The sequence below is a fragment of the Clinocottus analis genome, unplaced genomic scaffold (assembly GCF_023055335.1).
Source record: "Clinocottus analis isolate CAN_PGR_092001 unplaced genomic scaffold, fCliAna1.0.p SCAF_14, whole genome shotgun sequence".
Lineage (NCBI taxonomy): Eukaryota > Metazoa > Chordata > Actinopteri > Perciformes > Cottidae > Clinocottus > Clinocottus analis.
In genome coordinates, this window is record NW_027175865.1 from 2,886,879 (window position 1) to 2,910,790 (window position 23,912).

Consider the following 23,912-nt stretch of genomic DNA (forward strand, 5'->3'; position numbering starts at 1 on the left):
AAACTGGCACCGCCTGCAGAGCTTTCTATCCTTCACTGTATCCTTGCCGGCTCGTGACTACCGCTGTGCGTGTGTTTGTCATAGTTTGACTTAATGTGTGTTCAGAAAGTATTAAATGATGCGAGCACATGGAGGCGATGTGACTCGTTTGTCTCCCTCATTGAAAAGGAGCCCCCCCCCTCCCTAACATCCTCACAGTACAAACACTGACTGTGTTGATCCTTCATTGCCGCTATGCATGTGTGTTTAGGTGACAGAGACTTGTAAATGAACCTTAGTTTGGACGTGCCGTTTCTTTCCTCATGGGTCCTTAATCAAGGTTTGGCGCCCTGATGGGCACGATCCCTTTAGTTAAAGTTTAAACAGACGTGTCGGTCCCAATCTCCTTGGAGGGATTAGTCAGAGCTGAGGTTTGGGAATCTTGAGGGAATATTCAATGAAAGGACCTTTCCAGAAATCAAGTATTTAACAGAGATCCCAAAAAACAAATGGATATAAAAGAGAGTTTTTTATTCATGTTTTCATAATATCCTGTTTTGTGTCTCATTGGCAAAGAGAGCTAGGGATGTTTAATGAAGAAATTCAATATTTTATGCATTAGGCTTTCGATGAATGAGACTGGAACTCAATTCTTAATTTGACGCTCTTCAGTTTGACATACTTTCTGGATCAATAAGACATGTCAAACTTACAAATCTGGATCTCGAGTGCTGTCGATAGCGAGACAAAAGCAAGATAGTTGATAAGACATTCTTAGAAAATAAGAGGCAAACAATCAGCAAAGGTTTAGGGATCTTTTCATGGATTTTGCGCAAAAATTATTCTCCTAATCCCATGAACTGACAATCCTTTCCGTGTCCTGGAAGAGAACGCCAGCATGGACTTCAGAGGAGCTGTTTGCACGCCAGCTCTGTTGACAGTTTATGAGTAAACTGGCTACATTGATCGCTACCTGGCTGAGGAGCGACCTGACACCTGTATCTCAGGTCAGAGGGGTCGCTGGACGGTCAGCGGTCAACAAAGAAGTAGAAAATGTAACGTCCAGTTTCACGGCAATCGATGCAAAAGTTTTCCGGATAATTAACATGAAACTACAAATATCGGCCTCATGGTGGAGATAAAAGTCAGAGGATCATCATGAATAGCACCTTATTCAACTGCATCAAATGTGATTTATATAATATATATATTATATAATATTATATAAGTGGACAATGTTGAGAGTAATGTGGCTATGGTGATTAAAAATAATTGTGCACAGTGTATTTATTGTGTTACCAGATTATTTTTTTAATCAAATTTCTGTTTTTTCTCTTTTTTTTGAGTCCCCTTGTTTGTGTAGAAAATCAAATCATTAGTTATTTTTGTGTTAACACGCCTTTAAATGAGTTATTGCATTAGCTTGATTTGTTCCATGACTTGTTGTCTACAGGTTTACATTTACATGACCAATAAATGTCTTTACGATGATCACATTGTACCAAATTTATGCTTGTTGAACTGCAGGTAGATTTGATTCACCTATTGAATACAAATCAAACCAAGAGTGAGATCAAATAGTTACTAAGCCATCCATCGATCTATTTTCATTATTCAAGGTCGGGTCGCGGTGGCTTAATAAAACAATATAGTGTTAATATTTAAATGAGCCCCGGGCCACTTTGTACTTGAAAAGTTGAAACTTTTTTTTGCGACTTCATCGAGTGAATGGAAGTATTTAGTTGCGTGAAATGACACCACCTCGTTTTTTGTTTAGACACCAGGGTGAGGGTTAGTATGTCACTCTCTTATCATCTTAAGTATTGATTCGGATTTGAAGTGAAGTGATAGGACATTTATAGTCGAGAAGACTGAGTCACAATGAGGGGGAAACTTCGGCGAGTCGAGAAGAAAAAGCAAACATCCTCATTGTTGTGATTGTGATAATTTGCAAGTTTTCAGTGTAATTATTTGGATACGTTGTCCCGGACAATCCCTCATCGATTGTTTTCACAGAATTGTGTCTGTCAATGAATAACCAGTGTGAGTCTGCGTTTTTTTTTTGTCAAATCATGCTCACAAACAATCCAACATGAGTTTTTAATCTCGGCCGCATTATTTTGAGATCAGAAAAGCAGTTTCTGTTGTGACAAAATCAAACAAGGAGTTTAAAAATAAAATAAAAAGACAGGGAATATACCTTTTTGGACCGATTTTTGTCCTGATATTTTCCACACAGATGACCCAATTGTCTCAAACATGTCAAAACAAACACTACTGTATTTTTCCCTCTCCTGAATGTAGCCGTTTATGAAAAGTCACCGCATGTCCACCTGCCTCCCGGTCCGTCTCTGGTGTCAAATTGCAGAGGAGATGATGTCACACAAGAGCTGTGAAACCTGCATGGACATTCGTCGGATGAGGGACGCGTCTTAGTTTATGGTTCACATGAGTGACAGAGATGTTGAACCAACAGAAGATCCCTGAGGTGACCTTCATTTACTGAATATATTGTGTCCTGCAAGTTTATCATAACTAAAGAACAGGCGATACTCTGCAACATAGACATCAATGGAACTAATGCACGTTCCACAGTGTGTCATATCAACACTTTAATGCTGCGTCATATAAGATGAATGGCCACAATAAAGACCACACCCATTAAATCATTCAACAGAAAGCACGGGTCACCTCGAACTGGGTATTTCAGGGAGACATATTTTATTTTACGAGACTATATTCACTTACCTCTGGACTTTCCTCGGAGCGCCAGTTCCTTCATGACGTCGTCTGCGATCTTAATATTGTTGACTGTTCTGAGGAATACCTTGCCATGCGATGCTGTTCAATGATAAGAAAAGCAAATAGAGGAGATTATAAAAAGCAGTTACTTCAGATCAGCCTGCAGATTGAAACACTTTGAATTTTGACGGATTTTACGTGGGGAGATGTATGTCATCAACATATCTTCACTTACACATGTATTTATTTTTTTCTGTAAAAATGTGGTTGAGGGGCCATTTTGGCAAATTTATCCAACTTATAAATAAAAATAAAACAATGTTTCTATTGAATAAATGATAACTTGTAGGATTATTCAAAATGTTCTATCAATATCCAATATAACCCATTAAATATATTTAATAAATAAAAATTACAATCAAGCACAATTCAAAGAAGACATCTGAATACTTTTTCGGAGGCTTTTTGACAAACTTAACTCTTGCCAGTCTTGTGGTTGAAAGAGCATTACAGAGACAGTTCACCCCAAAATTAACACATTTGACCCGGTTGCTGAAGACAATCCACAGTAATTGTTGTGAGCAGTTGAAAGAAAATAGTTCCTCCGTGAATCTGCTCACAACAGTTTCTAAAAGTCCTTTTTGATTTTGGGGAGAACTGTCCCTTTAATTAAAGTTCAGGCACACAAAACTTGGCCCTTGTCCAGAGAGTTGCAGATATGCTGATGGCCACTAGAGACTCTCATGATCCCACCACATACTGCAGTGTATTGCAGATATGTTGTGCAACGTTTCTTCTTCTCACTACTCTTTGGTGTACTCTGTGTTCGTACAGCAGTGAGGAGGAGCGAGTGTCCCATAGTGCACAGGACACCACGGCTCATGGCAGAGTTTCAACAGAAGTCTGTTGATAGGACACGAGTATGGAGGCCTTTTTTCTTCTGCTAGAGTTTCAGGGTCCTGGTATTGAGCATGCTTTTATTGGTTATTATGCTGTTGGATACATCAGAGCATAGCGCTTTGTCTCTGAAAAGGCTATATTTAATAGGACTCCTCAATAAACCTGTGAGTTTGACATGACATTAAAATGACAAACCAATTTTATAACATTGACTTGGTGTCATAACGTCAGTATTGTTTCTATTGTTAGAATTTGTTCATATTCTGAGTAGAATGAGGCTTTCATCTGTTTCATTTCCAGACTTTATGATATTGTAAACGTATAAAAGTGGGTAAACGTTGCATTAAATACGAAATAACTCTTTAATAAAACTCACGAAGGAAATACAATGTATGTAATATGATCCCAAACTGCCATAAGTCAGCCCTATTTTCCAAAATGTTCATCATTAAAACACTCCTTTTTGCAGTGGTGGAAGAAGCACTTTATAGCAAATTATATTTAAGTACAAAAATAAAAAAGTACCCATACAAAATGGCCTATTTTAGTAGCCTATAATATTCCTGAATTATAATTATCCATGCATTAATGTGTACATCATTTCAATGTTGAAGCTGGTAAAAGTGGGCTTTAATACGGTCTTCATCTAATAATAAAACATAACTAATTTGTTGATGAATCTGAAAACTATAAACTAATGGTTTTAACGTGGTGTATTGCAGTAAGAAAAACAATATGGAACTTCTGAATTAGAAGTATATAGAAGTATAGCAGACAATAGTAGTAACTGGCTTACCTAAAAATTGTAGTCAGTAATGGATTAATTGTACTGACTTTCTTATTATTAAAACACTACTCTTCGTAGTGGGGCAGCTGCACATGAGCAATATCACACTGTAAAAGCAAGTAAAATGTACTTAAAGTATCATAAGTAAATATAATTATATGTTCTCATATGCTTTGAGTGCAAACAAATTAACTAGCAATTAAGCTGTGTAATAAATGTGACACTAGTAAAGTAAAAAGTACTCTATTGTAACGTTGGTGGAGAACGTTGGAAGTATAATGAACTGAAAAGTAAAGTACAAGTACCTCAACTCCGCAGTGTGGTTATTGGTTTTCCAGCACTGACTCTGTGACGTAGCTTAGCTTCACCTGTTGATCCCTTCATTATGCTAACAGCCTGCTCACCGGGGCGCGCGCGGGCGCCTCGCGCGCTGCTCACGTGACGTTACCCAGCATTCTGCGGGGCGCCCTGAGGCAGAAACATCAAGGAAGAGGATGCGGCTCGGTAAGAGAAGTCTCTTTTAACTTACGACATGTCACGGATACACTCACGGGTTTCTGCCGTTAAACCGCGTTTTATCTCGACGGTGGACGTTCAAGACGAACAAATGTCGCCGTGTTTCAACGTGTTTGTCAGCACTGTGAGCAACAGGGTGAGGCGACGGTTTAAAGTCCTCCAACTTGGGAGGTTGCGGGTGAAGTTGTCGCCGACAGTTGCTGTTGCTCGGTAACCGTAGCAGCGAGAAGGATTACGTAAGAGGCGTGCGCGTGCGAAGCAATGGAGACATGTCATAGGAAGAAGACAGGAAATGTACCAACAAAATATGCGTTTTTAACGTTATAGGAAGCTGATCTGTGCTGGAAAGTGATACGAGCGGTGGGCAGTGACGGAGGTGAGCCCTTTGACAGGTTTACGTCACCTATCAGCTGTGTTTGGTTAGAAGAAGCTGCTTGGGATTAACCGGGGATTTTTATTTTTGTTTACCAAAGTCGTCTAAGTCTGATTTTTGCTAAACAGAAACTGAAAACTCATTAACTGAATGAAGTAACTGAGTAAAAATGAAACTAGGCATATACATAATAACTTTCACTTTTATTTAATCCTTTCGACCATTTTTGCTTCTAATCTTAATCCAGCATAAATCTATGTTATAGAAGATATAGACATACATCTCCATGTGTAAGATAATAATGCTATCATAGAATGGTGTCTGTCTGAAGGCAAACTAATGCATTCCTATACACAATATATAAGTCACATGTACATTTATATCTCATTCATTCACCTTCACACAATTCTTGATTTAATGTGACACTAGACAGAAAAAGGGTCTATATAATTTAAGACGGTTTGTGGTGTTCTTTAAAGCCAGTATTTGCAATGTGGTTGTTTTTAAGAAATACAATTAAAGTTGAGGTAAATTGTAATGGCTGCATCTTGTATTTCACCAACAGAATTATACTTCCGGTGTGGAAAAAGAAAAATCACATTTAGACTATTTTTGTGGGTGGGTTGAGTGTGCTGGCTACAGCTCCAGCCTCAGATCACACTGAGGCCTCCTGGCATTAAATATCTTGGTACACGGCGTCCTTTGCAGGTTGCTTAAAGGGCAAAGGACCAGCATATTGCTGCTGTCATTAAACCCAAACATCTGCCCACAAAGACACAAAAACAGACAAACCCAATCAAGCACGTGGCAGAACTGTGATAACGCCTACAGTGTTTATAAACAGTCTCCTGATTTCAGTCTTAGCTCAAGGCCGACACGGCGCTGACATGCTGCTGTTGACACTGCAGAGATTTAATTATTTTTAAGAGTATTTAAAGCAGCGAAGTGGAGCGGCTCCAGGAGCATTAACATGATGGCTTTCATGTCGTTTGGGATTATTGTTTGACTAATGTCATCTAAAGCATGCAGTCCATCAACTCATGTCAAATTCACTATCTGCCTCCTCCCAAAAGTGTAAAAGAAAGAAAACATTTAAAGCGTATTTCAAAGCCATGATCAATGATGTCGTACTCTGCATATTTGTCATGCAGCGACTGGATGTATATGTGCAATCAATCTGACAACATAAAAGCACGTTCGAGTAACACATCCGGTCGTTTCATCTATTCCGAGTCTTTGTGTTATAATTAAAACAAAAGCGGGTTGAGTTGATGCTTCATCTTGACTTTTGGTGTGATTATAATCATCTCCAGTGCTGACAGGCTTAGTTTGAGAGAGCTATCTATCCTCAGGATGTCCTGGAACTTCAACCCCTGACCCAGCAGATAAGGAGCCTACAATCCCTTTTTTTGCTGCGGTAGAGGAAGCGATTGAGTTCACCCTTTTGATGTGATGTCCCTCTTCTTCTAGACAGACGCATCACATGTCTGCAGAGTGGAGCAACAGACAGCTATTAAAAGAGGTTAAAGAAGGGTTCTCTTGTCTCTCTTCCATCTACCTCCCCTCCCTCCCCAACCTCCCCCAGCTTCAGACATGGATTACAAGGTTGTGTTTGAAGCCTTGGAGACAGTATGTGAAGACAACCTTTCTTTTCTGTGTGGGCCCTCCGATCTGCCGTATGGAGCCGTTGCCAGGCGTCTGGTCACGTGCATGAGATCGATCCAGGAGCACGGCCGAGCCCTGGAGCCCGTGATCGCCGGCTTCACCGCCGTCTTCCACCATTACGACTTCGATGCACAAACGCCCGGGAATGGCTACCGCACCCTGGCGAAGGTACGACTGACCCCGCTGACTGAATGTATTGCTGCACTCACTGCTGATTTGTTAACATGAGATGTTACATGGACCAGTTTGAATCATTACTAACACGTCTCACTGGCTTTGTTGCGTTCTTGTAACTGGTGTCATTCTCCATTTTTTTTGTATTAACAGAAATCTCATGAAAAGACCAAAACCAGCAACGTGTTAGCTAGTCCCACCCTTTCTGTGGCTGTCTGTGTGGCTCTTTGTTTTTATTTTTTTTGGACAACAATGGAGCCTTATGACACAAAGGGAGCAACACAAAGCTTTTGACTACACATGTTTTCATGCTCATTGTTCACAGCACCAACAATATGAAACCCTCATCTTTTAAATGCAGACTCTGCACCGTCTCAGCAAAGGTTACAGTACTTTTCTCTCTGTCCCTTTCAGGTGTTGCTGTCTTGCCTTATGCACATCATCCACAAGGGGCGGTACATCGCCGCCAATTACAACAGTGCCTTCTTCAGGGCGGACCACAACGCGTCCGAGATGGAGGCGTACTGCAGCGCTCTGTGCCAACTGCGTGCGCTGCTGCACCTCGCCCAGCAGCTGATCAACGACAACGGCTTCGGCCAGCTGTACTCCATGGAGGACGGGGACATGAGCCACCGGTTCGTGCAGGAGTACAGCTCCATGCACAAGGCCTGCTTCTACGGCCGCTGTCTGGGCTTTCAGGTCAGAATTTCCCACCAAAATATGCTTTAAATAACTTGGAAAAGCATGTGTCACTTGTTTTATTATCTGAAACCAAAGTTCTTATTGTTATCTATCCATTGTTTCTTATCGCAGTTCTCGCCCACTCTACGCCCATTCCTCCAGACGGTTGTCATCAGCATGGTAACATATGGAGAGACGTACAGTAAACAGCAGTCACGTTTGGGTGAGTCTTTCTTTTGCCCATGATGTCATGGTGTTGATGGAACATTTTCCGGAAGTGTTTCACGCTCAAGTCCATCGCCTCCTCTTCCAGGTCTAGCGGCCCTTTCCCTCCTCACATCGGGGAAGTACGTCATCGACCCAGAGCTGCGGGGCGCCGAGTTTGAACGCATTACCCAGAACCTGGACATGCAGTTCTGGAAGTCCTTCTGGAACCTCACAGAGTCCGGCCTTTTAGCAGTAGGCAGGGTCGATTATCCTTCGGCAGACTCTCGACTCGGCTCCTCTTTAGTGTTTTTAACTGCTCAATGCCCCACATGTGTCTCCCCGTACAGGGCTTCAGCCGGATAGCATCTTACCCAGTGCAGGTGAACTTCACCCTGACCCTGCCCCCGGTCACTCTGAACCTCCCGCTGGCCTCGGACCCCAGCCTAACGGCCCCCGTGTCACCTCCCGTAGCCCACTGGGGCCCCGGACCAATCCACATGCGTCTGATCTCCCATGAGCTGCGAGAAGGACAGGTGAGGCTCCACATGTCTAGTACGCGGCAAGGAACACAAATCTGGTCCAGACATAGTGTTAGACAAATACTCCTACGAAGAATATGAATAGACATTTGATCTTTGATCTGTTGTAATTAGTCTCTTTTTGTCCTGTGATGAAATCTGCAAATATCTGACCTGATATCGACAAATCGATCTAAGTTAAAAGTTGTTATTGAACACTCTCAAGAACTCGATAGATTGGGCTGAAATGTGACGACGCGATCAATCGTCTGCATGAGAGATATGACACAAAGGTGTACAAAGGAATGTACAAGCAGACCCAAAGCCATAATTTACCAATAAAAACTGTATTATTGCTTATTTTCTTGGAAATTCCACCTAATACGGTTTCATATTACAACAGAAAATGTGTAAATCAGGTTTGGAAGAGGTCATTCCTCATGTAATCCTTCTAATTTTGGAAGACAATGGCATGTTTTGTTGCTTTGTGTCCTTTTATTATTAATTACTTCGTGACTTGTCCGCACACTTTTTAGGAAAGCGAAGAGCTGCTCGCCTATTCTCGGTGCGAACCCCCCACCATCACCGCGTCCCAGCTCCCCTGGGTGCAGACGCAGCCCCGCTCCCCCTGGCTGCTCATCCACTTCCACGGAGGCGGCTTCGTGGCCCAGACTTCCAAATCCCACGAGGTACGGCCGCTATAACTGTATCGCGTGGTTACTACTGCTGCTGCTCGCCCTCTTAATCCTCTTGTAATAATAATACTTGTATTTAGCACCCAGACCTATCAACCCAACTTAGTGTTTCACAATAAACGTGAACATGTTATTTCCATTCACCGCGCGCATTTATTCTGCTCTCCGTGAATCAGAATTATCTGCGGAGTTGGTCGAAGGAGCTGAGCGTGCCCATCCTCTCTGTGGACTACTCGCTGTCACCTGAGGCGCCGTTTCCCAGAGCTCTGGAGGAATGCTTCTACGCCTACTGCTGGGCTCTGAACAACTGCCATCTGCTGGGTGCGTGGGTGCGCGTGTCTGTGTGCGTGTGTGTGTGTGTGTGTGCGCGCGCGCACGGCCGACACAGTCAAAACAACACAGGGCTGTTGTGAACCAACAGGGAGAATTTTTGTCTTTCTTTTTTTCCCTTTTTTTTTTTATTTTACAGATTTTAATGGCAATCTGATTATATTTGGGGATTAACTGCATATTTACATGCATATGTCAGCACACTTGTATTTATATATACAGACAGCCTATACATAAAACTGCCCAAATATGAGAAAAGTACTTTAAAACGCATGCAAATGAGTATTTATTAATTGTGTGTGGATTCAAAATGCAAACGTGTGGACCATTGCATTCACACATGCAGCTCTATGGACGGCTGTATTTCTGCAGAAAGCTTTAGAGAGTCAGTGCACCATCACAGATGTTCTCTTCGCAGATGTATGTAGCACTTGTACACAGTGTACCTATTTCATTTGGGGCTGTTTGTCCCCCAGGACTGGGACATGCTCTCCATATGGCATGTGAATCGTTATCTGCACACTATCAAAATGTGGAAAGTGTCACATGTGCCTCCTCCCATGTGGAAAAGGTGGATAAAAATAAAGAAATGTGGCGCCATATAGAAGTGATTATGATAGGATCAGAGGTGTAATGGTGTTCACGCCGTGTGTCTCAGGCTCCACGGCGGAGCGCGTTTGCCTGGCGGGCGACAGCGCCGGAGGAAACCTCTGCATCACCGTGTCCATGAAGGCCATATGCAGCGGGATCCGGGTCCCCGACGGCATCATGGCCGCCTACCCCGCCACCTTGCTCACCACTGACGCCTCGCCGTCCCGCCTGCTCACGCTCATCGACCCGCTGTTGCCTCTAGGTGTCCTCACCAAGTGCATCAACGCCTACGCAGGTGTGTGTGTACACAGCATTGTTTCACACCTCATTTAACACTAGAGAACTTTCCAGCGCCACCGGAACAGAAAACAGAATCTCTGAGGGATTAAAGTACAAACCGGATAATGTTGTTGTATAAAATATGTGTTGCTTCCCTTTCACCTTCTCCACCCTCTAGAGAAGTAACAGCAAACATCTAAAAGTATCTGTTTCTACGCTGACAGGGAAACATCTGCATTATCTTTCTCCTCTCATGTGTGTTGGGTATTTGTTTGTCCGTCTGTCCGACTCCTTTCGCTCACGTCCCATAATCCCCCTCGCCCAGGTGCAGACTCCCAGACGGTGCAGACTGCTCTGGGCAGCGGCAGCCTGAGCGCTCTGGGCAGAGACACCGCCGCGCTGCTCAGCGATCTCACTCAGGGAGCCTCCAACTGGATCCAGTCCTTCCTGGACCCCATGCGGGCCACAGGGGGCGTGCGCTCTCTGTCGCCGGCGGCGGCGCAGACGAGGTCACCGAGCGCCACAACTCGCAGGACCCCGCCCACTGCCAACGCGACAAACTCCGACGCGACAAACGCCGACGCGACAAACGCCAAAGGTCACAGGGATTACCCAGAGGGCTTTGAGCCCCTGCGCTCCGAGTGCCTGGCGTTTGTTCGCCCGACTTCCTGCCCCGTCATCCGGAACCCGTTCGTGTCGCCCTTGCTGGCTCCTGCCAGCATGCTGAGAGGCCTGCCGCCCGTGCACATAGTGGTAAGAGTTCAGCCCTACGAGTTAAACCTCATCTTAAAGAACTAACGGCAGCAGAGGCACAGATACAAGATGAGTCATATGACTCCGAATGCCATTTCCCGTTACTTAATTCATCCTTTTTGAAAAGGCTTAAGGAATCCTGCGCTGTGGCTGTCGATGTGGAGTCAGAGACAACGATGCATGTGTGTGTGTTGGTCTCGCAGACTAATAATCCATAATGGTGACCGGTTGTTGCAGGTATTCTGTCCCTTTTTTTAAACATTCCTTCCTGGACTGCATGCTAATTTGGCCCAGATTTTCTCCGGCCATTTCAAAACAAGCACTTTTGTCTTGAGACACAGACGGCTGGATGTTAACTTTACCTTCCACGAGCAGGTTTCATGTGTCTTCAAGAAGATTTCCATGCTTGCTCAGTTCATGCTCACACACAGCTTCATTTTCATCTGATGAAGCAGTAGAAATTTCAACACAGGACTAGGTTTGAGTTCTTGTTTCCTGATCCTTCCCCGCGTCCCCTCACAGGCCTCCGCTCTGGACGCCCTGCTGGACGACTCGGTGATGTTTGCCAAGAAGCTGCGCGACATGGGCCAGCCCGTGCACCTGACGGTGGTGGAGGACCTGCCGCACGGCTTCCTCAGCCTGTATCAGCTCGCCAAGGAGACGGACGTCGCCGCCGATATCTGCGTGGAGGAGATGAGGACCATTTTCCAGCAAGGAAACCTTCGCAAGCGGCCAAAGCTGGGAGAGACGTCTCCAAGCGCCAGTCAGTCGGGCTGATTTAATCTTCTTTTTTTCTATACCTGCTGTTCAAAAAGGAGATCTAACATAATGAGAGAGGGATGCAGTTGATTTGAGGAAAGGAAAGAAGTCAAAGGGGGAATTATGAGGGCTGCGATGAGGGAAGCTTAGAGAGAGAGAGAGAGAGAGAGAGACTTTCTCTACCAGCTGTGATCTGAAAAGATGACATATGTCTGTCCCAAGATTTACATGTTCAAAAACACACCATAAGACTATTACAGGCTGTGAGGAAACTCCCGTCACCAGCCGCCGTGGTCGCTTCCTAACCGATGTACTGATTGTCAGTCACGGGAGCTGCTGTGCCTTCGAATTTAAAGTGCTGCTAAAGTGTGTGAAGACAAAGCTTTGCCGACATCGCTGCACAAAGGTTTACTTGCACAGAAAAACACACTTCAGATGCACTCTCCTTCTTAGTAATAATGTTTTGTTTACAAGCAGCATGCGGACATGGGTTATTAAAAGTTACTTGCTCTACTGTAAATTAATTAACATTTGGTAAATAATATTTAACACTGTTTATTTTTGAAGTCTGCATTAAATCCAAAAAACTTCCAATGATGGCTGCTGTTTCTTTCTTGTTAGCTCCTCCGTTAGCACAACCTGAAGAAACCGCTCCACCCGGTTCAATGTCATGTGAGTCAGAGCGGATGATGCGCTGCAGCCGGCCCTCGTCCTTGGCGGCGGCTGCAGCGTGCCAGACGGTGATGGAGGAGCAGAGGATGGACTCAATGATGGCGGTGTAGAAGAGCACCATCATTGTCTTTGGCAGGTTGAATTTCTTCAGCTGCCTTCAGTCAAAACATCACAACAAATAACACGTAAACCAGAAATGTTGTTAAACAAGCCAACAATAATATGTAGAAACATTATTATGAAAAACATTCAGAAAAAATTAGTATATGATTGCTATCATTGCTGTACTCGAGCTCGATATTGCTGACAGCTTCACATTTCGCGTCCTACATGCTAACTCTGTCGCCGTTGTCACAGTTCCCATGCGGTACCGGCTCTCGCTCTCTTCTGTTGGTCGTCCCTCCTCATCAGCCGTGGGTGATGCTGACATGTGGACACTTTAAAATGTGAGCCGTGAAACGCGTCTGCAGACGTCCAGACCGCGGCCACGATGCTGCTGCTCTCTCTGCTGGTGTTGGTGGGCTCCGGTGGTGAGTTGGAGGGCAGCTAAAGGGTTTTTGACGCTCATGGAAAACCTGGAAAAGTCATGGAATATTAAAACGGATATTTCCAAGCTGGTAAAAAGTCATTGAAGAAACTAATATCCCAAAAGTTTAGTAAAAGTCATGTAAATGTGTTATATTCATGTGTTCATGGCGTTAATTTACGCTGAGTTTGAAATAATGAATATGTTTTTAAAAGAAAGAGGCTCAAAATATAAGCAGCATACATACAGGCATCTATATAAATGTTTATTATTTTAATCAAACCATTGTCTCTCATTCATTTGTGTCATTTAAGGTTTACTGTATGCTTTGAATCCTCATTGTAGTTTAAATACTTTTTCATGCTTACATCCAGTTTTCTCAAAATGTTTGGTCATGGAAATTTGGTTTAAAGTCATAAAAATCTATTAATCAGAATGTGTATGAACCTTATATAGATTTTATGAAAGGCCTTTTTGTAACGAGCTTGAAATAAATCTTTCTTTTGCGTGCTCTCTGTTAGAGAAATGTCCTCTCGGTGTATTGCACGTTTCAGGGGTCGCGACCTCGTGCAGTCTGAGTTGATTTCAGCGTATTCACCTTAAAAGTGAGACCGTTTCAGATTCTCCACCTATCAATGGAGGCAAGTGTGTGATTGGTGACGTTATTGATGACCACTGGTTTTCTCCATGCACACGAGCAGCTGTTTTTATTCATTTATTGAAGACGCCTTTCCAGACATAATGACTGTTGGACATGTGCGGTGAAACAGAGCAGCATCACATGCTATCGCTGATCATGGAGACGTAAGGCTTGAGCCAGTCCTTCAGCTCCTCCATCTTGTCCTCCAGGGTGGACCGCAGGTCTTCGGCGGTCTTCTCGAAGCGCTCCTTGATGTCCTCGGCCGCCGTCTGGATCTTGTCCTTCAGGGTCACCGCCTGCGACTGCAGCAGATTGTTCAGGCCGGTGATCTTGTTCTGGGCGTTCTCGCCCACCTGAGCAAAGTAAGGGTCCAGACGCGTCCTGGCGTCCTCCATGTTGTTCGAGGCGCTGGCCTGGAGATCCTCGAAGAAGTTACCGACGTGTCTAAAGGGACAAGGACGGAAGGAAAAGACTCAAACACTTCAAGATTCATCACGTAAGACGACGGAAACGAAAACATTTGGAGTTGTCGACGCCTCCGCTCACCTCTTGATTTCCTCCGTGTCCTTGTTGAGGCGCTTCCTCATCTTGCGGGCGTAGGCCGAGACCCTGACCTTGACGTCGTCGGCGTTCTGCTCCATCATGGTCTGCAGCTCCTGGCCGTACTTCTCCATCTGATCGCGGCCCTCGCTCATGTGGTCGCCCAGTTTGGTGGTCAGCTTCTGCAGGTCTCTGCCCAGCTTCTCCGCGGCGTCCTGGGTGTAGGGCGTCAGCTTGGTCTGCAGGTCGTCCTTGTACGTGGCCAGCTCGGACATGCTGTCCTGGATCAGGGTGCTGGAGGCGGGGGAGGGAGGGAGGGGGCGGGGAAGAGCAAACAGAGGCTTTATTAAAGATAAAACAGGAGTTGTGTTTGTGTTGAAGCCATGTACACAGAATCAATGCTGAGCAGTTGAGAGAAGATTCAAAAGTATCTGTGAACCAATAAAAGTCCACATCAGAAGTCAGGGATGTGGACTTGAGTCCAGGGGGCACGCCAGGTCTTAGTCAGCAGCAACATACATGTGTGTGTCTCCACACTGACACACGCTGATTGTTAACTCAGCTGAGGACACAATCTGAGTTGTGTAACCGTGCAGAAGAAGAGGAAGAGGAAGAAGAAGAAGATAGAATGATCCATCAGGATAGAAAGTCCTAGATTATATCCAAATATCTATATTACCAAATATGAGCTGCATTCACAGCACACGGAGGTCAAAGGTCAAAGGTGCAGATGAACTGACGTGTTACTCCGACAGCTTTCCACCTCTGCGACACAACTGAACTCACTTCAGTTCCTGGCTGATCTGCGAGCGCTTCACGTCCGTCAGCACGCCGTCGGCCATGGAGTTGAGGTCCCCGAAGTAGTTGTTGAACTTTTCCACCGCCTCCTCCCAGGGGTTGTTCCACCCCGACACGTCTCGACCCTTCATGCTTCTGGCATGGCAGCCTGCGATTAGACGGAGACCAAACGAACTCAGATGTTCACTTCAGACAAACCTTTTCAGATGTGGAAACAGAAGCTGTGCAATGGGATACGGATGAAAAGTGTCAGGATTTGGGACCCGTATTTAGACGACATGGACACTGAGGAGTCCAAAGACAGATTTTAGATATTGAGACTCTTGTAGCTGCATAAACGTGCAACTGTCATTCACTTCCATAGCTCCTTTTGCTTCCTTTGTATTATTATTGTATCATTTAAATTAGCAGAAGCAGTGCCGGTAGTAAAGGTAGTACAAATAGTTAAGATCTTTCAAATTCTCACTCTAAATTAGACTGTAGCCTGTGTTTTCTGAATAAAAAGAAGACATTTTGGACTCACCTGATAGGACAGCCAGCGCAAGGATGACAGCAAAGACCCTCATGATGCAACTGGAATTTCACATAATGAAAATGTTGACATATTATCTCTGTTTTCTTTCTAGAAAGCTCAATGTTTTCTCCATTGAACATTGCTTTTAAGACTGAAAACAAACAAAGAGATGCGTCATCGGCGTTACTTTTTCTTTTTACACATCAAGGGAAAACTACAAGACCAACCAGCTGTGAAAGAAAAGCGGTGAGACTCACCTCCTGATCCAGATCAGTGGCGACTGAGACACTGACTGATCTTTCTACGCAGCATTTATGCGCTTCAGGAGGATTTAATGCGATCCAATAAATGTCAGCAGAATCGATAACTCGCGTCCGAAGTTCCCAGCATGAACTGCGTTGTTGTCATCTTTTATTGCTGTGTGTGTGTGTGTGCGTGTGTTATTTTGGCTCCACGTCGCACACTGAAAGTTCACATGCAAGCACACGTCAGAAATTAGGAACACGCAAAATATTTGATCAGGGGGTCAAGGCCCTTTGGGATAGTTTGATTAAACTGCACGGTTCCCTCCATGGAAGGCCGTGCAGTTTGTGTGCACACAAAATAACACATGAGAACTGAATCGCAGCAGCATCAGATAATCAAAAATCTGAATTGCACACAAGTGCTTTTGACAACGGTTAAAAAAGGCCAAAGGTCACATATTTAATGTCATTGTCGAGCTGATCTGGTTCAGAGTCTAACGAGCGTTTGTACAACTTACGTAACCTTTCAACAAGATACCTTCCACACAGATTGGGTAATCAATGAAATACTTTATTGGCTGTAAGCGTGGAAATGTACTGGTGGCCGAAACAGATGTAACACAAAGTTAAATGTAGTGTTTGTGTCACACAAGATCCTGTTTTCAGACATTCCTCTCATCTTCTGCAGGACGATTTGACTCTAAAATCTAACTAGTGACGAGGGACCAGAAGTAGATGTTACTTTATTTTGGCGGGTCACAAGCCAAAAAGGTTGGATTAGAGAAACAAGTTTGTGTTGTTGTTTTTTATCAGCTTGACTCTTTGAAAGGAGGTGAAGACGAAAAGTGTCATGTGACGTGCACGGCAAAGGACAGGAGGGAGAGACTTTTGGTGCACATCTCTGTTGAGTTATGACAATAAGTAACACTGCAACACTTGTGTTTTGTGTCTTTTATTTGCTTCAAAATTAAAGCGTTTAAGTTTTACAACACTGGTTGTTTCCAGTCGTCATCAGGAAATATAGATACTGTATATTGTTGTTGTGTTTTTCCCTCAAAAATGAGAAAAAAAGAATATATTTTTCTGGGGGATTTCCTTATTTTTGGTGAAAAAGGAAAAAAAAAATATTATATATAAAAAATATTTATTTAAAAAATAAGCAAATCCCAAAAATCGAATATGGAGCAGAGTGTATATATATATATATATATATATATATATATATATATATATATATATATATATATATATATATTTTTTTTTTTTTTTTTTTTTTTTTTGTTTTTTTTATTTCCTTGTTTTTGGTGTATCAGCCTTGGAAAACTTTCCCCTCAGCTGTAAGAATTTTGGCAACTGCTATTCGTTGCTTATTGCTCTTTTTATTTTGCACATTCTCGCTCCGTGTTGCTGCTCTTTCTGTGTCTGATGGTTTGCTCAACAGCAGCAACCGTTGCCAAAAAGGCTGCAACGACGAGACGGCTGAGAAACACTGAGACGCTGAACAATTACACAAGTAGAGCAGCGTTGTGAAGTTAAACTCACAAATAAAGCTGCAAACACGAGCTAACTGGTCCCACCAGTGTGTTGATTTAAAGAAGAAGTGTGTGTGTTTTCAACATAAACTTGCATTCTTATAGGTGAGATTATCTTTGTTGGAATAATGTGGACAGCCACAGATGCATTTACTGGATTAAAAGCTCTTTTTCGAACTGATGAATACAAAGAAAATGAAAGCCCAGAACACATTTCATCTATTTATTGCTGTTTTACAGAAGAACGCTGACAGTAAACAGTAACACTATCGAGGAAATATTGACATCAAAATCCGAAAAATTAGCTATTGCACTTTTTTTGTCATCTGTCCCATAAACTCAGTAGAGAATCCGCTCACTGGGTCATCCTGGTGAAAGACTCCCACAGAGCAGTCAGCTGCTTCTTCAGGATCTGGGTGTCGGCGTCCAGCTTGGACCTCAGCTCCTCTCCCCTCTGAGCCAGGTTCTGCTGGATCTCCTGGGTCTTCTGGTTCAGCTGGGTCTCAAAGCTCTGGGTCAGGGGCAGCATGCTCTTCTGAAACTCCGACAAACTCTGCTCCATCTTCTCCTTAATCTCCTCGGTGTAAGGGACCATCTGGGCCTGCAGCTGGCTCACCCTGGCGTCCAGCTGCTCCCTCAGATCCTGGCTCTTGGTCAGCAGGACGGCCTTCAGGGCCTCGGGGTCCATGGTCTCGGCGTAAGGGGCGGCGTCGCTCTTCAGCGCCTCCACCTGCTTCTGGAGCTCGGCCAGCAGCTCGTCGGCGTACGGCTGCAGGCTGGCTCCCACCACGGACAGGTCCTTCTCCACGCGGGTCTTCAGCTGCTCGGCCTCCTGGGTGAACTTCGTCATGAGGTCCTGGGTCAGGGGAGCCACCTGGACCCGGAGAGCGTCGGTGAGCTTGTTGACGGCGTCGGTGCTCTCGGAGATGAGGGTGCTGCAGGGACACGGAGAGAAATCAGTCACGGAAAACTCGTTTTACTCGTTTATGGACTCAACACACTCTCCAAGATGATCACCAATAACATGAATGTTTAATGTTTGACTCAACACACTCTCCAAGATGATCACCAATAACATGAATGTTTAATGTTTGACTCAACACACTCTCCAGATGATCACCAATAACATGAATGTTTAATGTTTGACTCAACACACTCTCCAAGATGATCACCAATAACATGAATGTTTAATGTTTGACTCAACACACTCTCCAAGATGATCACCAATAACATGAATGTTTAATGTTTGATTTCCTAAACACGTCTTTATAACTCCGAGACTCTTACTTCACTTCCTTTCCCAGCTCGGACTGTCTGATCTGCTTCAGCGAGTCCTCGGCGGTCGAGGTTGCCTCTGCGACGTAGTCCCAGAAAGCGTCCTTCACCATATCCACCTGGCTCTTGGGCTGGTTTTGCCGCACGATGTTGGCATCGCAGCCGGCTGAGAGGACAAAAAGTCAAACGCATTTATTCCCACAGTGAATATTTTCACGTTCCAACCCCCAACCTTTTAAAACCCAATCCCCCCTCCTCAGGGGAAGAAGACTGTAAAACATGGCTTGTTTTATGAAAGAAAAGCCCCAAAACTGCTATATTTGGATGTTTTGAACACGATAAGTAATATACAAGTAAAATATATTGTTTGCTTCATAAAAGAAAGCAAATGTTGGAGCCTTCGCCTGAATGTTTTCTGCACTAAACCCTCTCTAACGTTGCTCTGCTTCACTTATCAAAGTCAACCTTTGCAGAGAGAATGTTCACATGTTGAATGTTCACATGTTGAATGATCACATGTTGAATGATCACATGTTGAATGTTCACATGTTGAATGTTCACATGTTGTGCTATGATTTGGGTTAGACTCAGACTTTACAGCTGCATCATTTCCAAAAAATAATTATCCTTAAAGTGTTTTTCTTCTACGCGGACCTGAAACCTTTTCATTTTTTCCTGTGTGTCATCTTCGTTTATTCTTAACCAGTAACACATAGACTGATATGTGCACATCTAAACACAATCTCACATGTGTAGCCTTTTATTATAACACCAAAATGATTCAAATAGCCCCAGTGGCTGCAGATATGCAGCCTTTTTTAGTTTGGGTATGACATTTTTCGAGGAAAAGGCCTAAAAATAGAGCGGTTTCCAAAAGGTTGTTGATTTCCACATCAATTACAAAACTTTCTCACCAGTGAAGACGGCGAGGACGAGCACCGCGAGGACTTTCATGACTGCGTCTGAGAAGAAACACGCAACATTAGTTTGGGGTTATTTTTGATCCGATAACCTGAAAAAAAGGGCCGCGGTCCTGCCGGCGTCTCACCTGCGTGGATGCTTGCTGTTCAGTCAGCGGGCGGTGGGATTCAGTGTGTGTGTGTGTGTGTGTGTGTGTTCTCAGCTCATGGCAGTGTGTATATATAGGCAGTCGGGTCCTATGGAGGACGCACAGGAGCAAAGGTCACCGCAGAGTGCCGTGCTGTCACTGCTGCCTCCACACCACGACGTCACCGCTGTCTGATGAAACCCCGCGGAAAGAAATGTTCGCTTTTTTCCAATTTAGTCATGGATGTATTGTTTTTATGAGACACTTTCTGGGTCCATTATTAGAAGAAAAAAAAACATAAATGTAAAAATGTAAACTCAAAAATAAGCATGATACTATTTTTTAAATGTTTTTGACTTATAGGTTTCATGTCGTAGCTCTGAAAGAAAGATTTGTTTCCTGTGTTTGAAATGCTTTGTTTTTGGAGACAACTAATTAATTAGATTGTTTATTTAGATTTGAATTATTTAAATTGAAATTGATAATGACAATATCTTGAAAAAGAGTCTATAGCCACGCCAGCATTGCACGACTGCTTGTGAGCTCAACGCTACTGTTAGCATGCTAACGTTATGTTCACAATGAAAACGCTCATTTTTAATAAATAAAGAAAAGCAACACATTTTAAATATATCCTGAAGGAGAACATGAATCTCTGAACTACATTTCAAGACAATCCTACAGTTGTTAACACTTAAAAACAACAAATATTTGTAGTTTGGTGGCTCAAAGTAATGCATTCTGGCAACTTACACATTATTTGTTTCTATATATATGCATATGTAATCATTATGTTGCGTCATATTTGATTCTAACTAGTGGAAAGTCACTCAGAGGCATAAAGGGTCACTCGTTACGCAACATCTCAGTGACACTGAGAAAGAAATGTCAGCAAAGATAATGAAGCCGTTTCCATTTTACTCTGTTGCAGCGCAAATAGTGTTGTTTTTGTTGATTACTCCGTTATTTTTTGTCAATAACTCCGTTATGGAGCAAACATACATATTAACTACATGAATGCTCTCAGCGTAGAAACAAAGGCGAGAAAACGTTGATGTTTTATAGTGAAACTGGAGCAGGACTTTGATCCAGTTGTGTAATCAGACCTGCAGATAATCCCAACTGAAGAATGTGAAGTTTCTTTATTTTCGCTGCTGACAAACTGATAACACAGAGGACCTCAAGTCTTCCTCCTGCTGCTGCTGACAGACATCCGACTGTTTTCATGTGACGCACAAAGCACCGTGAAGCCAATTATATGGTGAGCTGGATTGAGCTGGAGATGCCTCACAAGATGTCTCTTTTACCCGAGCAAATTTCTAGTTTGTAAGTAAATTATCTCCAAATTTTTTGCGACCTCCCAAAAAAAATCACTCCAAAAAAAAAAAAAAAATGGATTGAGAGCAAAGGTTTTTTTTCAAGATTTTTTTTTCAAGTTTTTTTGAGCAAATTTTAGTTTAAATTTTTTTTCTTTCTAGACTTTTAGTTTTTAGAAATTTAGTTTTCAGAGCATTTTCTTTTTTGGAGGGGGGGCATTTTTAAAAAAAAAAAAAAGATTTGGAAATAATTTACTTACAAACTAGAAATTTGCTGGGATAAAAAAAGACACAAATCTACCTTCACATAGGAAGAAATACATTAAATACCCAAAGAACAGAACAAATTAATTTGTTTTACCTTTGCGTTTAAGCAAACCACTTTTTTCAAACTACTACTAGCAAACTAGCAAACTAGCGACTAGCTAGTGAGCAGCGTGGAGCATTTAGCGGCCAAAGAGAGTTGGTGGAGACCAAAAACAGAGCAACGAGAGGGTGAATGTACTTAAACTCATGAGGCCAACACAAACAGCGGGATGCTAACGCTGCTCCCTTATCTGCTGGGTGTTTAAAAAACACGCCAACACGCTCCTTATGCTAACGTCCTGCCAGGATTTTGTAGGTCAACAAGAAGTTAGCATGATTCATGTCTTTAAAAGTAAAAACATGAAGCTACGAACCGGCTAATCCAAGTTTGCGTCTATTGAGCCGCTTGTTAGCATCAAGCTTCAGGATTCACAAAAGGGGTTTTTACTGGCGTATGTTAAATCGTACAAAAAAACTTTAAAATGTTTTAAATAACTAAAAAGGCATTCAAACAACCTTTTGACGGAGACGAGGGAACCGTCAATTCTGCGTTTTAGGACGCATTGCCTCCTTGTTTCTTCTTTATAAGGTGATAATCAGCCATGATATCAGCTCCCAATCTATTGATGCGGCTTTAAGAGACATTTTCAGACACGTTAATTTGCTATATTCAAATATACTACTTGTAAATACATTACTAAAGATGCCAGACAATATGCGTCACAGGACAAATAAGGTCGATGACACAAATTATGACGTGGAGCGACCGGTGACAAGAATCTGTCCAGCGGGGCAGCTGGAGAAGGACTTTACTCTTCGATCTGGCTATAAAAGATCCTCACGGGCGCCTGCACAACACACGTCATCAGACTCAGTGAAGAAGAGACGAGCTGCCTCTCTCTGCGGTAAGAGATTTCATTGTGAAAAAGCTTCCTAGCTAAATAAAAAGGGTCAAAATATAACTGTAAAGCGCCTTTTTTTTTTTAATTGTACATTCATTTTCTTTATCCAACAGAGCCAAATTCAATCATGAAGGTACTTGTGGTTCTCGCACTGTTCTCTGGTGAGTTCATTTCTTTTTCTTTGTAATAAAAGTAAAGCACATCTGGTCTGGGTTTCCACTAAAGCCGCCTTGCATCCGCAGTCTGCAACGCCAACGTGCTGTGGCAGGAGCCCAAGACCAGTCTGGATCTGGTGAAAGATGCTTTCTGGGACTACGTCGCTAAAGCGACGCACACCGCGGAAGACTCTCTGACGCAGATCAGACAGTCCGAGCTGGGCCAGGAAGTGAAGTAAGCGACGCTAGAGAAGCTCAACCGCTTGAGAAATCCACCAGCTGTTCCAAATGTATTAACTTTTCTCTTCTGTCGTGCGTCAGCGCCGTGATCTCCCAGAGCGCCGACACGGTGAACCAGTACACCGTGGCTCTGCGGACCCAGGTGGCTCCCCTGACCCAGGACTACATGACCCGGTTGACCCAGGAGGCCGAGCAGCTGAAGGCCCGTCTGGAGAAGGATCTGTCCGCCGCGACCAGCAACATGAGGCCGTACGGCGAGGAGCTGGTGGGCAACCTCCAGAAGCAGGTGGAGGCGCTGAAGAGCGACGCCGCCTCCTACGTCGAGGCCATGGACCCCGAGGCCCTGAAGGCCGTCGTGCTGACCAAGAGCCAGGAGCTGAGGCAGCAGCTGGACCAGAGCGTGAGCCAGCTGCAGGCCCAGATGGTCCCCTTCAGCGAGGAGATGAGGCTGAAGATGGAGCAGAGCTTGGAGGAGTTTCAGAAGCAAACGCTGCCCCTGACCCAGAGCTTCGAGACCCAGCTGAACCAGAAGACCCAGGAGATCCAGCAGAACCTGGCTCAGAGGGGAGAGGAGCTGAGGTCCAAGCTGGACGCCGGCGCTCAGGACCTGCAGGCTCAGCTGGCCGGTCTGTGGGAGTCCTTCACCAAGACCACCCAGTAAACCGACGCCTCCATCAGCCTCAAGGCCGCCACACCAAATATTTATTTCAGCTTGACCCAATGTATATTTTACTAAATAAAACAATTTGACAAACAACTTCTGTCTTTTTGTTGTCTAATTATCATGCAATTCTAATTATTGGGATTCACACACAGAACATTTTTATATTAGGACTGTGTATAATTAAAAAAGGGAAATTATATGAAGGTAGGTTTGTGTCTTTTTTACCCGAGCAAAGTTCTTTTCTGTAAGTAAATTATCTCCAAATATTTGCTCCCAATTAAAAAATGTTTTTTTTTTAAAAATGCTCTCAAAACAAATTTGCTTTAAAAACTAAAATTTGCTTAAAAAAAAAAATTGTCTTAAAAAAGAAATTCACTAGACCAAATTTTTTTTTTGAGAACATATGTTTTAGATTGTTTACAAACTTCAAATTTGCTCTGGTAAAAATAGACACAAATCCACCTTCATAAAATTACTAAAGCTGCCCTAAAACACACACACACACACACACACACACACACACACACATTCCTCAGTGCGTGAAACGCTTTGTGCAAAAGTGATGAAATAAAAGGAAATACATTCATCAT

The 23,912-nt window shown here is 43.5% G+C and overlaps 4 protein-coding genes and 1 long non-coding RNA gene across 8 annotated transcripts; 2 read left to right on the top strand and 3 right to left on the bottom strand.

The window, feature by feature from the left end:
* Positions 1-1,000: 1,000 nt before the first annotated feature.
* On the bottom strand, positions 1,001-5,137 carry LOC137784590 (uncharacterized). The gene is made up of 4 exons (XR_011077419.1): positions 4,960-5,137; positions 4,714-4,876; positions 2,728-2,820; positions 1,001-2,378 (listed from the first exon to the last, which is right to left on the bottom strand). It is a non-coding gene; the product is annotated as an uncharacterized lncRNA (long non-coding RNA).
* Positions 4,871-12,515, top strand: lipea (lipase, hormone-sensitive a). Of its 4 annotated transcripts, none has more exons than XM_068575376.1 (11): positions 4,871-4,912; positions 6,768-7,130; positions 7,551-7,835; positions 7,950-8,040; positions 8,131-8,276; positions 8,372-8,557; positions 9,079-9,231; positions 9,414-9,558; positions 10,226-10,453; positions 10,763-11,190; positions 11,713-12,515. In XM_068575376.1, the coding sequence occupies exons 2-11, from the start codon at positions 6,891-6,893 to the stop codon at positions 11,965-11,967; spliced, it is 2,157 nt and encodes a 718-aa protein (XP_068431477.1). In that variant the 5' UTR covers positions 4,871-4,912; positions 6,768-6,890; the 3' UTR covers positions 11,968-12,515. The 4 variants fall into 4 exon arrangements, with proteins under 4 accessions (XP_068431477.1, XP_068431476.1, XP_068431478.1 ...); XM_068575375.1 differs by having other exon boundaries at positions 4,882-4,912; positions 6,883-7,130; XM_068575377.1 differs by lacking the exon at positions 4,871-4,912 and adding an exon at positions 4,937-5,300 and having other exon boundaries at positions 6,883-7,130.
* A 1,379-nt stretch (positions 12,516-13,894) lies between these two features.
* On the bottom strand, positions 13,895-16,005 carry apoea (apolipoprotein Ea). The gene is made up of 5 exons (XM_068575792.1): positions 15,897-16,005; positions 15,649-15,698; positions 15,114-15,273; positions 14,334-14,621; positions 13,895-14,231 (listed from the first exon to the last, which is right to left on the bottom strand). Exons 2-5 carry the CDS (start codon positions 15,689-15,691, stop codon positions 13,925-13,927), a joined length of 798 nt encoding a protein of 265 aa, XP_068431893.1. The 5' UTR covers positions 15,692-15,698; positions 15,897-16,005; the 3' UTR covers positions 13,895-13,924.
* Positions 16,006-17,771: 1,766 nt separating this feature from the next.
* apoa4a (apolipoprotein A-IV a) lies at positions 17,772-19,645 on the bottom strand. Its single transcript, XM_068575793.1, has 3 exons — positions 19,606-19,645; positions 18,704-18,857; positions 17,772-18,351 (listed from the first exon to the last, which is right to left on the bottom strand). Exons 1-3 carry the CDS (start codon positions 19,643-19,645, stop codon positions 17,772-17,774), a joined length of 774 nt encoding a protein of 257 aa, XP_068431894.1.
* A 2,745-nt stretch (positions 19,646-22,390) lies between these two features.
* LOC137785085 (apolipoprotein A-IV-like) lies at positions 22,391-23,369 on the top strand. Its single transcript, XM_068576123.1, has 3 exons — positions 22,391-22,424; positions 22,506-22,653; positions 22,740-23,369. Exons 1-3 carry the CDS (start codon positions 22,391-22,393, stop codon positions 23,317-23,319), a joined length of 762 nt encoding a protein of 253 aa, XP_068432224.1. The 3' UTR covers positions 23,320-23,369.
* Positions 23,370-23,912: the final 543 nt, after the last annotated feature.